This window comes from Oncorhynchus nerka, linkage group LG8 (assembly GCF_034236695.1).
Source record: "Oncorhynchus nerka isolate Pitt River linkage group LG8, Oner_Uvic_2.0, whole genome shotgun sequence".
NCBI lineage: Eukaryota > Metazoa > Chordata > Actinopteri > Salmoniformes > Salmonidae > Oncorhynchus > Oncorhynchus nerka.
In genome coordinates, this window is record NC_088403.1 from 17198509 (window position 1) to 17212316 (window position 13808).

The 13808-nt window shown below is 45.7% G+C and overlaps 1 protein-coding gene across 1 annotated transcript in view; it reads left to right on the forward strand.

Annotated features, from left to right (window-relative positions):
* The window catches only part of lrguk (leucine-rich repeats and guanylate kinase domain containing), a 44361-nt gene that overhangs the window by 18116 nt on the left and 12437 nt on the right, over positions 1 to 13808 (forward strand). The window contains 3 exon segments of the mRNA XM_065021457.1: positions 3608 to 3714; positions 4066 to 4185; positions 5597 to 5693. Coding sequence (XP_064877529.1) covers positions 3608 to 3714; positions 4066 to 4185; positions 5597 to 5693 — 324 coding nt within the window.

Here is a 13808-nt window from a genome sequence, read left to right on the forward strand (position 1 = left end):
TAAAATTTAATATTTGTTTTCACTGCATGTTACTTCTCCTTAAACAAAGTGTTGTTTTTGATTAATAGATTTTTGCACTTTATTTTTTTGTATTTCAATCCAATTATATTTTAAAAATATTTCAGTTGAGTGGATGATAGAAAATTGCTATTATTGTTTTTTCTTTGAAGTAAATTTAGCCCACTTTTTGCTAAAATAGAAAATATAGTCTACTGATGGTGCCTTGAATACCGGTTTCTTTCATTTAATGTTCATGTTATGGGGATATTTATATAAAGGGGCAATGCTCCCAAATACTAATTGAGTGTATGTAAACTTCTGACCCACTGGGAATGTGATGAAAGAAATAAAAGCTGAAATAAATCATTCTCTGTACTATTATTCTGACATTTCACATTCTTAAAATAAAGTGGTGATCCTAACTGACCTAAGACAGGGAATTTTTACGAGGATTAAATGTCAGGAATTGTGAAAAACGGAGTTTAAATGTATTTGGCTGAGGTGTATGTAATCTTCTGACTGTATGTACGTTACTTCTAGATAGGACTGACTTGAAGTAAGGCAATGTGACATATGAACGTCTCCCCCTGTGTTCTCCAGGTGTCTGCTGTGAACATTGTTACATATGAACGTCTCCCCCTGTGTTCTCCAGGTGTCTGCTGTGAACATTGTGACATATGAACGTCTCCCCCTGTGTTCTCCAGGTGTCTGCTGGGAACATTGTGACATATGAACATCTCCCCCTGTGTTCTCCAGGTGTCTGCTGTGAACATTGTTACATATGAACGTCTCCCCCTGTGTTCTCCAGGTCTCAGCTGTGAACATTGTTACATATGAACGTCTCCCCCTGTGTTCTCCAGGTGTCTGCTGTGAACATTGTTACATATGAACGTCTCCCCCTGTGTTCTCCAGGTGTCTGCTGTGAACATTGTTACATATCAACGTCTCCCCCTGTGTTCTCCAGGTGTCTGCTGTGAACATTGTTACATATGAACGTCTCCCCCTGTGTTCTCCAGGTGTCTGCTGTGAACATTGTGACATATGAACGTCTCCCCCTGTGTTCTCCAGGTGTCTGCTGTGAACATTGTTACATATGAACGTCTCCCCCTGTGTTCTCCAGGTGTCTGCTGTGAACATTGTTACATATGAACGTCTCCCCCTGTGTTCTCCAGGTCTCAGCTGTGAACATTGTGACATATGAACGTCTCCCCCTGTGTTCTCCAGGTCTCAGCTGTGAACATTGTTACATATGAACGTCTCCCCCTGTGTTCTCCAGGTGTCTGCTGTGAACATTGTGACATATGAACGTCTCCCCCTGTGTTCTCCAGGTCTCAGCTGTGAACATTGTTACATATGAACGTCTCCCCCTGTGTTCTCCAGGTCTCAGCTGTGAACATTGTGACATATGAACGTCTCCCCCTGTGTTCTCCAGGTCTCAGCTGTGAACATTGTTACATATGAACGTCTCCCCCTGTGTTCTCCAGGTGTCTGCTGTGAACATTGTGACATATGAACGTCTCCCCCTGTGTTCTCCAGGTCTCAGCTGTGAACATTGTTACATATGAACGTCTCCCCCTGTGTTCTCCAGGTGTCTGCTGTGAACATTGTGACATATGAACGTCTCCCCCTGTGTTCTCCAGGTGTCTGCTGTGAACATTGTGACATATGAACGTCTCCCCCTGTGTTCTCCAGGTGTCTGCTGTGAACATTGTTACATATGAACGTCTCCCCCTGTGTTCTCCAGGTCTCAGCTGTGAACATTGTTACATATGAACGTCTCCCCCTGTGTTCTCCAGGTGTCAGCTGTGAACATTGTTACATATGAACGTCTCCCCCTGTGTTTTCCAGGTGTCTGCTGTGAACATTGTGACATATGAACGTCTCCCCCTGTGTTCTCCAGGTGTCTGCTGTGAACATTGTTACATATGAACGTCTCCCCCTGTGTTCTCCAGGTGTCTGCTGTGAACATTGTTACATATGAACGTCTCCCCTGTGTTCTCCAGGTGTCTGCTGTGAACATTGTGACATATGAACGTCTCCCCCTGTGTTCTCCAGGTCTCAGCTGTGAACATTGTGACATATGAACGTCTCCCCCTGTGTTCTCCAGGTGTCTGCTGTGAACATTGTAACATATGAACGTCTCCCCCTGTGTTCTCCAGGTGTCTGCTGTGAACATTGTAACATATGAACGTCTCCCCCTGTGTTCTCCAGGTCTCAGCTGTGAACATTGTGACATATGAACGTCTCCCCCTGTGTTCTCCAGGTGTCTGCTGTGAACATTGTTACATATGAACGTCTCCCCCTGTGTTCTCCAGGTGTCTGCTGTGAACATTGTTACATATGAACGTCTCCCCCTGTGTTCTCCAGGTGTCTGCTGTGAACATTGTGACATATGAACGTCTCCCCCTGTGTTCTCCAGGTGTCTGCTGTGAACATTGTTACATATGAACGTCTCCCCCTGTGTTCTCCAGGTGTCTGCTGTGAACATTGTTACATATGAACGTCTCCCCCTGTGTTCTCCAGGTCTCAGCTGTGAACATTGTTACATATGAACGTCTCCCCCTGTGTTCTCCAGGTGTCAGCTGTGAACATTGTTACATATGAACGTCTCCCCCTGTGTTCTCCAGGTCTCAGCTGTGAACATTGTTACATATGAACGTCTCCCCCTGTGTTCTCCAGGTGTCTGCTGTGAACATTGTGACATATGAACGTCTCCCCCTGTGTTCTCCAGGTGTCTGCTGTGAACATTGTTACATATGAACGTCTCCCCCTGTGTTCTCCAGGTGTCTGCTGTGAACATTGTGACATATGAACGTCTCCCCTGTGTTCTCCAGGTCTCATGTGAACATTGTTACATATGAACGTCTCCCCCTGTGTTCTCCAGGTGTCTGCTGTGAACATTGTGACATATGAACGTCTCCCCCTGTGTTCTCCACTTCTCAGCTGTGAACATTGTGACATATGAACGTCTCCCCCTGTGTTCTCCAGGTGTCTGCTGTGAACATTGTAACATATGAACGTCTCCCCCTGTGTTCTCCAGGTGTCTGCTGTGAACATTGTTACATATGAACGTCTCCCCCTGTGTTCTCCAGGTCTCAGCTGTGAACATTGTGACATATGAACGTCTCCCCCTGTGTTCTCCAGGTGTCTGCTGTGAACATTGTAACATATGAACGTCTCCCCCTGTGTTCTCCAGGTGTCTGCTGTGAACATTGTTACATATGAACGTCTCCCCTGTGTTCTCCAGGTGTCTGCTAAACATTGAACATATGAACGTCTCCCCTGTGTTCTCCAGGTCTCAGCTGTGAACATTGTGACATATGAACGTCTCCCCCTGTGTTCTCCAGGTGTCTGCTGTGAACATTGTTACATATGAACGTCTCCCCCTGTGTTCTCCAGGTCTCTGCTGTGAACATTGTTACATATGAACGTCTCCCCCTGTGTTCTCCAGGTCTCAGCTGTGAACATTGTTACATATGAACGTCTCCCCCTGTGTTCTCCAGGTGTCTGCTGGGAACATTGTGACATATGAACGTCTCCCCCTGTGTTCTCCAGGTGTCTGCTGTGAACATTGTTACATATGAACGTCTCCCCCTGTGTTCTCCAGGTCTCAGCTGTGAACAAGTACGACCCTCCTCTGGAGGTGGTGGCAGCCAGGGAGCACATGAGTCACATGGTATACCAGCTGATGCAGCCCCAGGTCATCTACGACAGGTAAAAACAGCACGATCCGCCAACTAACCTGACTGGACTACCCTCCTTAGAACACGACTTTCAGCCAATCAGAAGTCGACACGATGAATATTCTAAATAAAGCTTACATACTAAATTAACTTGTGCTCGCAATCTTTAAAAATGAAGAAACGTAGCTTTTCTGACATTTATGCTCTATTTATACATCATAGAAACTGACCTATCCCCTGGCCTAGAAAAATCTGATTTTTCTGATTGGCTTGTTGTCCTGAACAATGGTAAAGTACCTCCTAGACTCTTTATCCTTGTGCTCTCCCTCTCTCTAAATGGTGTACTGTGTCATCCATGTGTTGCTGTGTGCGTGTGTCCCAGCACCCTGCCCAGTCTTGACTCTCCCTACCCCATGCTGGTGTTGACTGGGCCCCAGGCTTGTGGGAAGAGAGAGCTGGCCCACAAGCTCTGCCGAGAGTTCAAAGACTTCTTCGCCTACGGGTGAGTCCCAAGGGCCAAATGGTACCCTATTTCCTACATAGTAGTGCACTACTTTTGGCAAGCTGTGGCCAAACTCTGGGGGCTTGTGTGCATCCATAAATGCACACTTTTCCATATATAGTGCACTACTTTTGGCCAGCTTGCTTCTAGGACTTTGTGCTTATTGGAATAGACTTTATCAAAGGATGCAGTCATCTTAAATATGAGAAGGCCTGGTCACAGAGGTGAAGGCTAGGGTTAGCCTAGAGGTGAAGGCTAGGGTTAGCCTAGAGGTGAAGGCTAGGGTTAGCCTAGAGGTGAAGGCTAGGGTTAGCCTAGAGGTGAAGGCTAGGGTTAGCCTAGAGGTGAAGGCTAGGGTTAGCCTAGAGGTGAAGGCTAGGGTTAGCCTAGAGGTGAAGGCTAGGGTTAGCCTAGAGGTGAAGGCTAGGGTTAGCCTAGAGGTGAAGGCTAGGGTTAGCCTAGAGGTGAAGGCTAGGGTTAGCCTAGAGGTGAGGGTTAGGGTTATTGTTTAGGATGGTACTAAATATATTTCACGAGGATCCCCTCTGGTTCCCCATCCATAGATACATGATACTTCCACACGGTTAAACCAGATGTTCAATACCTCCAACACATGAGCAATGGGGAGTGATAAATAACAAGGTTCCCCACCACGGACAATAGAAGAAATAAGAAGCAGTAAATAGTGGTAGAGAGCACGAACACTGGAGAGCTGGAATCAAAAGAACATCTGCTGGACATGGCTTGTCTATGGCTCTCACCTTACGCTGGTTTTAATAGAAACCTCTACACCAGGGTTCTCCAGACCCTGTTCCTGGAGAGCTACCCTCCTTTAGGTTTTAACTCCAACCCTGTTCCTGGGGAGCTACCCTCCTGTAGGTTTTAACTCCAACCCTGTTCCTGGGGAGCTACCCTCCTGTAGGTTTTAACTCTAACCCTGTTCCTGGGGAGCTACCCTCCTGTAGGTTTTAACTCCAACCCTGTTCCTGGGGAGCTACCCTCCTGTAGGTTTTAACTCCAACCCTGTTCCTGGGGAGCTACCCTCCTGTAGGTTTTAACTCCAACCCTGTTCCTGGAGAGCTACCCTCCTGTAGGTTTTAACCCAAACCCTGTTCCTGGAGAGCTACCCTCAAAGCGAGTGTGTGGCATGTGTCCGTCTATATGTCTAGTCTGTCCGTTATTCTGTCTCGGTGTGTTGCAATACCATTATGATCCTTAGGAGTTTTTGATTATTTTAAATGTTGGATTATTGTGCGCTTGTTGACATTTACTGCATTGATTGATAGGAACATAAGCAGTTCGCTGCAGCCATAACACCTGCTAAACTGTGGACATGACCAATGAAGTTGAGTTGCTGGCTTGAATGTATTGCTGTATTGTCATTGGAACCATTTGTCTCTTGTTGTCACAGAACCTGCCATACCACCAGGGGTCCCTACTTTGGGGAGGAGGAAGGGAGCGACTACCATTTTGTCACGGAGGAAGAGTTTCAGAACATGATTCACATGGTACATGTTTGAGATTGACTATGTTGCTGTGTGATTGAGCAGAATTACTGATCAACAAATCACCTTGCATCCATTGTTTGATTAACGTTAGCGATTCTGCCCCTTGCTTTGCTCAAACTGATCCCCTCAAACACACTGATAGTGTGTCAGTCTCAGATTAATTTAAATTATTTCCGTTCGTAAAGTTAAAATGTGAAGGTTAAACAATTCATGGTTAGCCCTGTCCATGACACCACATCTTCATCGTACTTCAGAATTTAAATATACAGTGTCTTCGGAAAGTATTCAAATCCCTTGACTTTTTCCACATTTTGCTACGTTACAACCTTACAAATCCTTAGAAATCTACACACAATACCTCATAATGACGCAGTGAAACAGGTTTTGAGAATTTTTTGCAAATGTCAACAAACAAAAACACTTTTTTAAAGTAAGATTTACATAAATATTCAGACGCTTTGCTCTGGGATTCGAAATTGAGCTCTGGTGCATCCTGTTTCCATTGATCATCCTTGAGATGTTTATACAACTTGATTGGAGTTCCGCTGTGGTAAATTCAATTGATTAGACATGATTTGGAAAGGCACACACCTGTCTATATAAGGTCCCACAGTCAACAGTGCATGTCAGAGCAAAAACTAAGCCATGATGTCGAAGGAATTGTCTGTAGAGCTCCGAGACAGGATTTTGTTGAGGCTCAGATTTGGTGAAGGGTACCGAAACATTTCTGCAGCATTGAAGTTCCCCAAGAACACAATGGCCTTCATTATTCTTAAATGGAAGAAGTTTGGAACCACCAAGACTCTTCCTAGAGCTGGCCGCCGGCCAAACTGAGCAATCGGGGGAGAAGGGCCTTGGTCAGGGAAGTGACCAAGAACCTGATGGTCTCACTGACAGAGTTCTAGAGTTCCTCTGTGGAGACAACCATCTCTTCAGCACTCAGGCCTTTATGGTAGAGTGGCCAGACAGAAGCCACTCCTCAGTAAAAAGCACATGACAGCCCACTTTTAGTTTGCCAAAAGGCACCCAAAGACTCTCAGACCATGATAAACAAGATTATCTGGTTTGATGAAACCAAGATTGATCTCTTTGGCCTGAATGCCAAGCGTCATGGTTGGAGGAAACACTACGCTGAAACATGGTGGTGGCAGCATCATGCTGTGGGGATGTTTTTCAGCGGCAGGGACCGGGAGACTATTCGGGATTGAGGCAAAGACGAACAGAGCGAAGTACAGAGAGATCCTTGATGAAAACCTGCTCCAGAGCGCTCAGGACCTCAGACTGGGGGCGAACGTTCACCTTCCAACAGGACAATGACCCTAAGCACACAGCCCAGCCAGAGCCCGGTCTTGAACTGAATCTAACATCTCTAGAGAGACCTGAAAATAGCTGTGCAGCAACGCTCCTCATCCAACCTGACTGAGCTTGAGAGGATCTGCAGAGAAGAATGGGAGAAACTTCCCAAATACAGGTGTGCCAAGCTTGTAGTGTCATACCCAATAAGACTCGGGCTGTAATTGCTGCCAAAGGTGCTTCATCAAAGGGTCTGAATACTTACACTACCGTTCAAAAGTTTGGGGTCACTTAGAAATTTCCTTGTTTTTGAAAGAAAAGCAAAACAAATTGTCCATTAACAAATTGTCCATCTAATTGATCAGAAATACAGTGTTGACATTTTTTATGTTGTAAATGAGTTGTAGCTGGAAAAGGCAGATTTTTCCTCTTTTTTTTCTTTTTTTTTCTGCATATCAACCACCACTCCAGTGTTCCAATGGCACGTTGTGTTAGCTAATCCAAGTTTATCCTTTTAAAATGCTAATTGATCATTAGAAACCCCTTTTGCAATTATGTTAGCACAGTTGAAAACTGTTATGCGGATTAAAGAAGCAATAAAACAGGCCTTCTTTAGACTAGTTGAGTATCTGGAGAATCAGCATTTGTGGGTTCGATTACAGGCTCAAAATGGCCAGAAACACAGAACTTTCTTCTGAAACTCGTCAGTCTATTCTTGTTCTGAGAAATGAAGGCTCTTCCATGCAAGAAATTGCCACGAAACTGAAGATCTGGTACAACGCTGTGTACTACTCCCTTCACATAACAGCGCAAACTGGCTCTAACCAGAATAGAAAGAGGAGTGGGAGGCCCTGGTGCACAACTGAGCAAGAGGACAAGTACATTAGCGTGTCTAGTTTGAGAAACAGACGCCTCACAAGTCCCTAACTGGCAGCTTCATTAAATAGTAACCGTAAAACACCAGTCATCAGTCTCAACATCAACAGTGAAGAGGCGACTCTGGGATGCTGGCCTTCTAGGCAGAGTTGCAAAGAGAAATACATATCTCAGACTGGCCAATACAAATAAAATATTAAGATGGGCAAAAGAACACAGACACTGGACAGAGGAAGATTGTATAAAAGTGTTCGGATCACAAAGAAGAACATTTGTGAGATGCAGTAAAAATGAAAAGATGCTGGAGGAGTGCTTGACACCATCTGTCAAGCATGGTGGAGGCAATGTGATGGTCTGGGGGTGCTTTGGTGGTGGTAAAGTGGGAGATTTGTACAGGGTAAAAGGGATCTTGAAGAAGGAAGGCTATCACTCCATTTTGCAAAGCCATGCCATACCCTGTGGACGGCGATTAATTGGAGCCAATTTCCTCCTACAACAGGACAATGACCCAAAGCACTGCTCCAAACTATGCAATAACTATTTAGGGAAGAAGCAGTCAGCTGTCTATTTTTTTTTAATTATTTCACCTTTATTAACCAGGTAGGCTAGTTGAGAACAAGTTCTAATTTGCAACTGCGACCTGGCCAAGATAAAGCATAGCAGTGTGAACAGACAACACAGAGTTACACATGGAGTAAACAATTAACAAGTCAATAACACAGTAGAAAAAAAAGGGGAGTCTATATACATTGTGTGCAAGAGGCATGAGGAGGTAGGCGAATAATACAATTTTGCAGATTAACACTGGAGTGATAAATGATCAGATGGTCATGTACAGGTAGAGATATTGGTGTGCAAAAGAGCAGAAAAGTAAATAAATAAAAACAGTATGGGGATGAGGTAGGTAAAAATGAGTGGGCTGTTTACCGATAGACTATGTACAGCTGCAGCGATCGGTTAGCTGCTCAGATAGCAGATGTTTGAAGTTGGTGAGGGAGATAAAAGTCTCCAACTTCAGCGATTTTTGCAATTCGTTCCAGTCACAGGCAGCAGAGAACTGGAACGAAAGGGGGCCAAATGAGGTGTTGGCTTTAGGGATGATCAGTGAGATACACCTGCTGGAGCGCGTGCTACGGATGGGTGTTGCCATCGTGACCAGTGAACTGAGATAAGGCGGAGCTTTACCTAGCATGGACTTGTAGATGACCTGGAGCCAGTGGGTCTGGCGACAAATATGTAGCGAGGGCCAGCCGACTAGAGCATACAAGTCACAGTGGTGGGTGGTATAAGGTGCTTTAGTGACAAAACGGATGGCACTGTGATAAACTGCATCCAGTTTGCTGAGTAGAGTGTTGGAAGCAATTTTGTAGATGACATCGCCGAAGTCGAGGATCGGTAGGATAGTCGGTTTTACTAGGGTAAGCTTGGCGGCGTGAGTGAAGGAGGCTTTGTTGCGGAATAGAAAGCCGACTCTTGATTTGATTTTCGATTGGAGATGTTTGATATGAGTCTGGAAGGAGAGTTTACAGTCTAACCAGACACCTAGGTACTTATAGATGTCCACATATTCAAGGTCGGAGCCATCCAGGGTGGTGATGCTGGTCAGGTGCAGGCAGCGAACGGTTGAAAAGCATGCATTTGGTTTTACTAGCGTTTAAGAGCAGTTGGAGGCCACGGAAGGAGTGTTGTATGGCATTGAAGCTCGCTTGGAGGTTAGATAGCGAAGTGTCCAAGGACGGGCCGGAAGTATATAGAATGGTGTCGTCTGCGTAGAGGTGGATCAGGGAATCGCCCGCAGCAAGAGCAACATCATTGATATATACAGAAAAAAGAGTCGGCCCGAGGATTGAACCCTGTGGCACCCCCATAGAGACTGCCAGAGGACCGGACAGCATGCCCTCCGATTTGACACACTGAACTCTGTCTGCAAAGTAATTGGTGAACCAGGCAAGGCAGTCATCCGAAAAACCGAGGCTACTGAGTCTGCCGATAAGAATATGGTGATTGACCGAGTCGAAAGCCTTGGCAAGGTCGATGAAGACGGCTGCACAGTACTGTCTTTTATCGATGGCGGTTATGATATCGTTTAGTACCTTGAGTGTGGCTGAGGTGCACCCGTGACCGGCTCGGAAACCAGATTGCACAACGGAGAAGGTACGGTGGGATTCGAGATGGTCAGTGACCTGTTTGTTAACTTGGCTTTCGAAGACCTTAGATAGGCAGGGCAGGATGGATATAGGTCTGTAACAGTTTGGGTCCAGGGTGTCTCCCCCTTTGAAGAGGGGGATGACTGCGGTAGCTTTCCAATCCTTGGGGATCTCAGACGATATGAGAGGTTGAACAGGCTGGTAATAGGGGTTGCGACAATGGCGGCGGATAGTTTCAGAAATAGAGGGTCCAGATTGTCAAGCCCAGCTGATTTGTACGGGTCCAGGTTTTGCAGCTCTTTCAGAACATCTTCTATCTGGATTTGGGTAAAGGAGAACCTGGAGAGGCTTGGGCGAGTAGCTGCGGGGGGGGGGCGGAGCTGTTGGCCGAGGTTGGAGTAGCCAGGCGGAAGGCATGGCCAGCCGTTGAGAAATGCTTGTTGAAGTTTTCGATAATCATGGATTTATCGGTGGTGACCGTGTTACCTAGCCTCAGTGCAGTGGGCAGCTGGGAGGAGGTGCTCTTGTTCTCCATGGACTTCACAGTGTCCCAGAACTTTTTGGAGTTGGAGCTACAGGATGCAAACTTCTGCCTGAAGAAGCTGGCCTTAGCTTTCCTGACTGACTGCGTGTATTGGTTCCTGACTTCCCTGAACAGTTGCATATCGCGGGGACTATTCGATGCTATTGCAGTCCGCCACAGGATGTTTTTGTGCTGGTCGAGGGCAGTCAGGTCTGGAGTGAACCAAGGGCTGTATCTGTTCTTAGTTCTGCATTTTTTGAACGGAGCATGCTTATCTAAAATGGTGAGGAAGTTACTTTTAAAGAATGACCAGGCATCCTCAACTGACGGGATGAGGTCAATGTCCTTCCAGGATACCCGGGCCAGGTCGATTAGAAAGGCCTGCTCACAGAAGTGTTTTAGGGAGCGTTTGACAGTGATGAGGGGTGGTCGTTTGACTGCGGCTCCGTAGTGGATACAGGCAATGAGGCAGTGATCGCTGAGATCCTGGTTGAAGACAGCGGAGGTGTATTTGGAGGGCCAGTTGGTCAGGATGACGTCTATGAGGGTGCCCTTGTTTACAGAGTTAGGGTTGTACCTGGTGGGTTCCTTGATGATTTGTGTGAGATTGAGGGCATCTAGCTTAGATTGTAGGACTGCCGGGGTGTTAAGCATATCCCAGTTTAGGTCACCTAACAGAACAAACTCTGAAGCTAGATGGGGGGGCGATCAATTCACAAATGGTGTCCAGGGCACAGCTGGGAGCTGAGGGGGGTCGGTAGCAGGCGGCAACAGTGAGAGACTTATTTCTGGAGAGAGTAATTTTCAAAATTAGTAGTTCGAACTGTTTGGGTATGGACCTGGAAAGTATGACATTACTTTGCAGGCTATCTCTGCAGTAGACTGCAACTCCTCCCCCTTTGGCAGTTCTATCTTGACGGAAGATGTTATAGTTGGGTATGGAAATCTCAGAATTTTTGGTGGCCTTCCTGAGCCAGGATTCAGACACGGCAAGGACATCAGGGTTAGCAGAGTGTGCTAAAGCAGTGAGTAAAACAAACTTAGGGAGGAGGCTTCTGATGTTGACATGCATGAAACCAAGGCTTTTTCGATCACAGAAGTCAACAAATGAGGGTGCCTGGGGACATGCAGGGCCTGGGTTTACCTCCACATCACCTGCGGAACAGAGGAGGAGTAGAATGAGGGTGCGGCTAAAGGCTATCAAAACTGGTCGCCTAGAGCGTTGGGGACAGAGAATAAAAGGAGCAGATTTCTGGGCATGGTAGAATATATTCAGGGCATAATGCGCAGACGGGTATAATGGAATGGCCAGCACTGGATCTCAACCCTATTGATCCGTTGTGGGAGCAGCTTGACCGTATGGTACGTAAGAAGGGCCCATCAAACCAATCCAATTTGTGGGAGGTGCTTCAGGAAGCATGGGGTGAAATCTCTTCAGATTACCTCAACAAATTGACAACTAGAATGCCAAAGGTCTGCATGGCTGTAATTGCTACAAATGGAGGATTCTTTGACGAAAGCAAAGTTTGAAGGACACAATTATTATTTAAATTAAAAATCATAAAACCTTGTCAACGTCTTGACTATATTTCCTATTCATTTTGCAACTCATTTCATGTATGTTTTCATGGAAAACAAGGACATTTCTAGGTGTTACCCCAAACTTTTGAAAGGTAGTGTATGTAGATGTGATATTTCAGTTGTGTTTTTGTCATACATCTGTTTTCTCTTTGTCATTATGGGGTATCGTGTGTACCGGTAGATTAATTTTTAAAAAGGCTGTAACCTGACAAAACGTGGACCAAGTCAAGGGTCAGCATACTTTCCGAAGGCGCTGTTCATCCAGACAGCAATTTATTTTGTGCAAATGTGTGTAGCCCAGACTTGACAAGTCTTCTGGTTTGAAGTTTTGTAAGTAGTTCTCTTAACTCTAAAAGACAGTAAATTATGTCATACTCAGTTATTGGCTACTTAAATATATTTCCTTATATCTAACACTTTTGACACTTCAAAGCACAAGAGTTATACCATATTCCCAAAGGAAGAAGTCCTAGATATCCTACACGGGGGGCCTGAGGTACTGTAGAGTATGCCTGCCCAGCCAACCGGCTTTTAACTTCAGGCCCATTCATTTGTCTTCCTAAAGGTAAATATGGAAGCGCCATGGGGCCTTAATAAATAGAGATCTCTCTCACAGAGATATTAGGAGGAAAACCTTTGAAGTGGGGATCCTAACCATGCACACTGTAAAGTACAGAGGTAGTGTCTCAGGTGAAGTGGGGATCCTAACCGTGCACACTCTAAAGTACAGAGGTAGTATCTCAGGTGAAGTGGGGATCCTAACCATGCACACTGTAAAGTACAGAGGTAGTGTCTCAGGTGAAGTGGGGATCCTAACCGTGCACACTCTAAAGTACAGAGGTAGTATCTCAGGTGAAGTGGGGATCCTAACCATGCACACTGTAAAGTACAGAGGTAGTGTCTCAGGTGAAGTGGGGATCCTAACCGTGCACACTCTAAAGTACAGAGGTAGTGTCTCAGGTGAAGTGGGGATCCTAACCGTGCACACTCTAAAGTACAGAGGTAGTGTCTCAGGTGAAGTGGGGATCCTAACCGTGCATAGGCTTAAGTACAGAGGAAGGTGGAGACCCTTCCTCCCTTATCACATACATACATCACAGACTCCCTGGATCATTCAGACCACGTCAGACCATTTCAGATGGAGACAGAAACATACAGGGCATTCTAAAAGTATTCAGACCCCTTCACTTTCTCCACATTTTGTTACGTTACAGCCTTATTCTAAAATGGATCAAATAAATCCTCATCAATCTACACACAATGCACTGTACATCAGACTCGTATGCCCAACCACACACACACACACACACACAGCAGCTCCATCCCGAAAATGTGCCTCAATCAGTAGGTCCTTGTGCTTGTTTTATTGTTCCAATTAGCCTGTCAACAGAGGAACGATAAGGGTGCTTTGTAATTTGGGCCTGATGGTTTCCAACCCTCTAAAAGTAGGGGGTGAAGTTAAGCATGAGCTCCTGACGAGCTCCTGAGGGAGTCTCTCAATAGTCAGTAGGGCACAACTTATATCAGATAATCAACTAGAAATGTAATATCTAGAATGTGGGCATGAGAGCCTTACCAATTCTATGTGTTCCATTTCTATCTGAATATTGGGGGAAGTGTAGCCTACCTTGAGAGTAGACTACAGTCCTCAGAGCAGTCCGTAGGGTCGTAAAGCGTGATGGATCGTAACGCCGA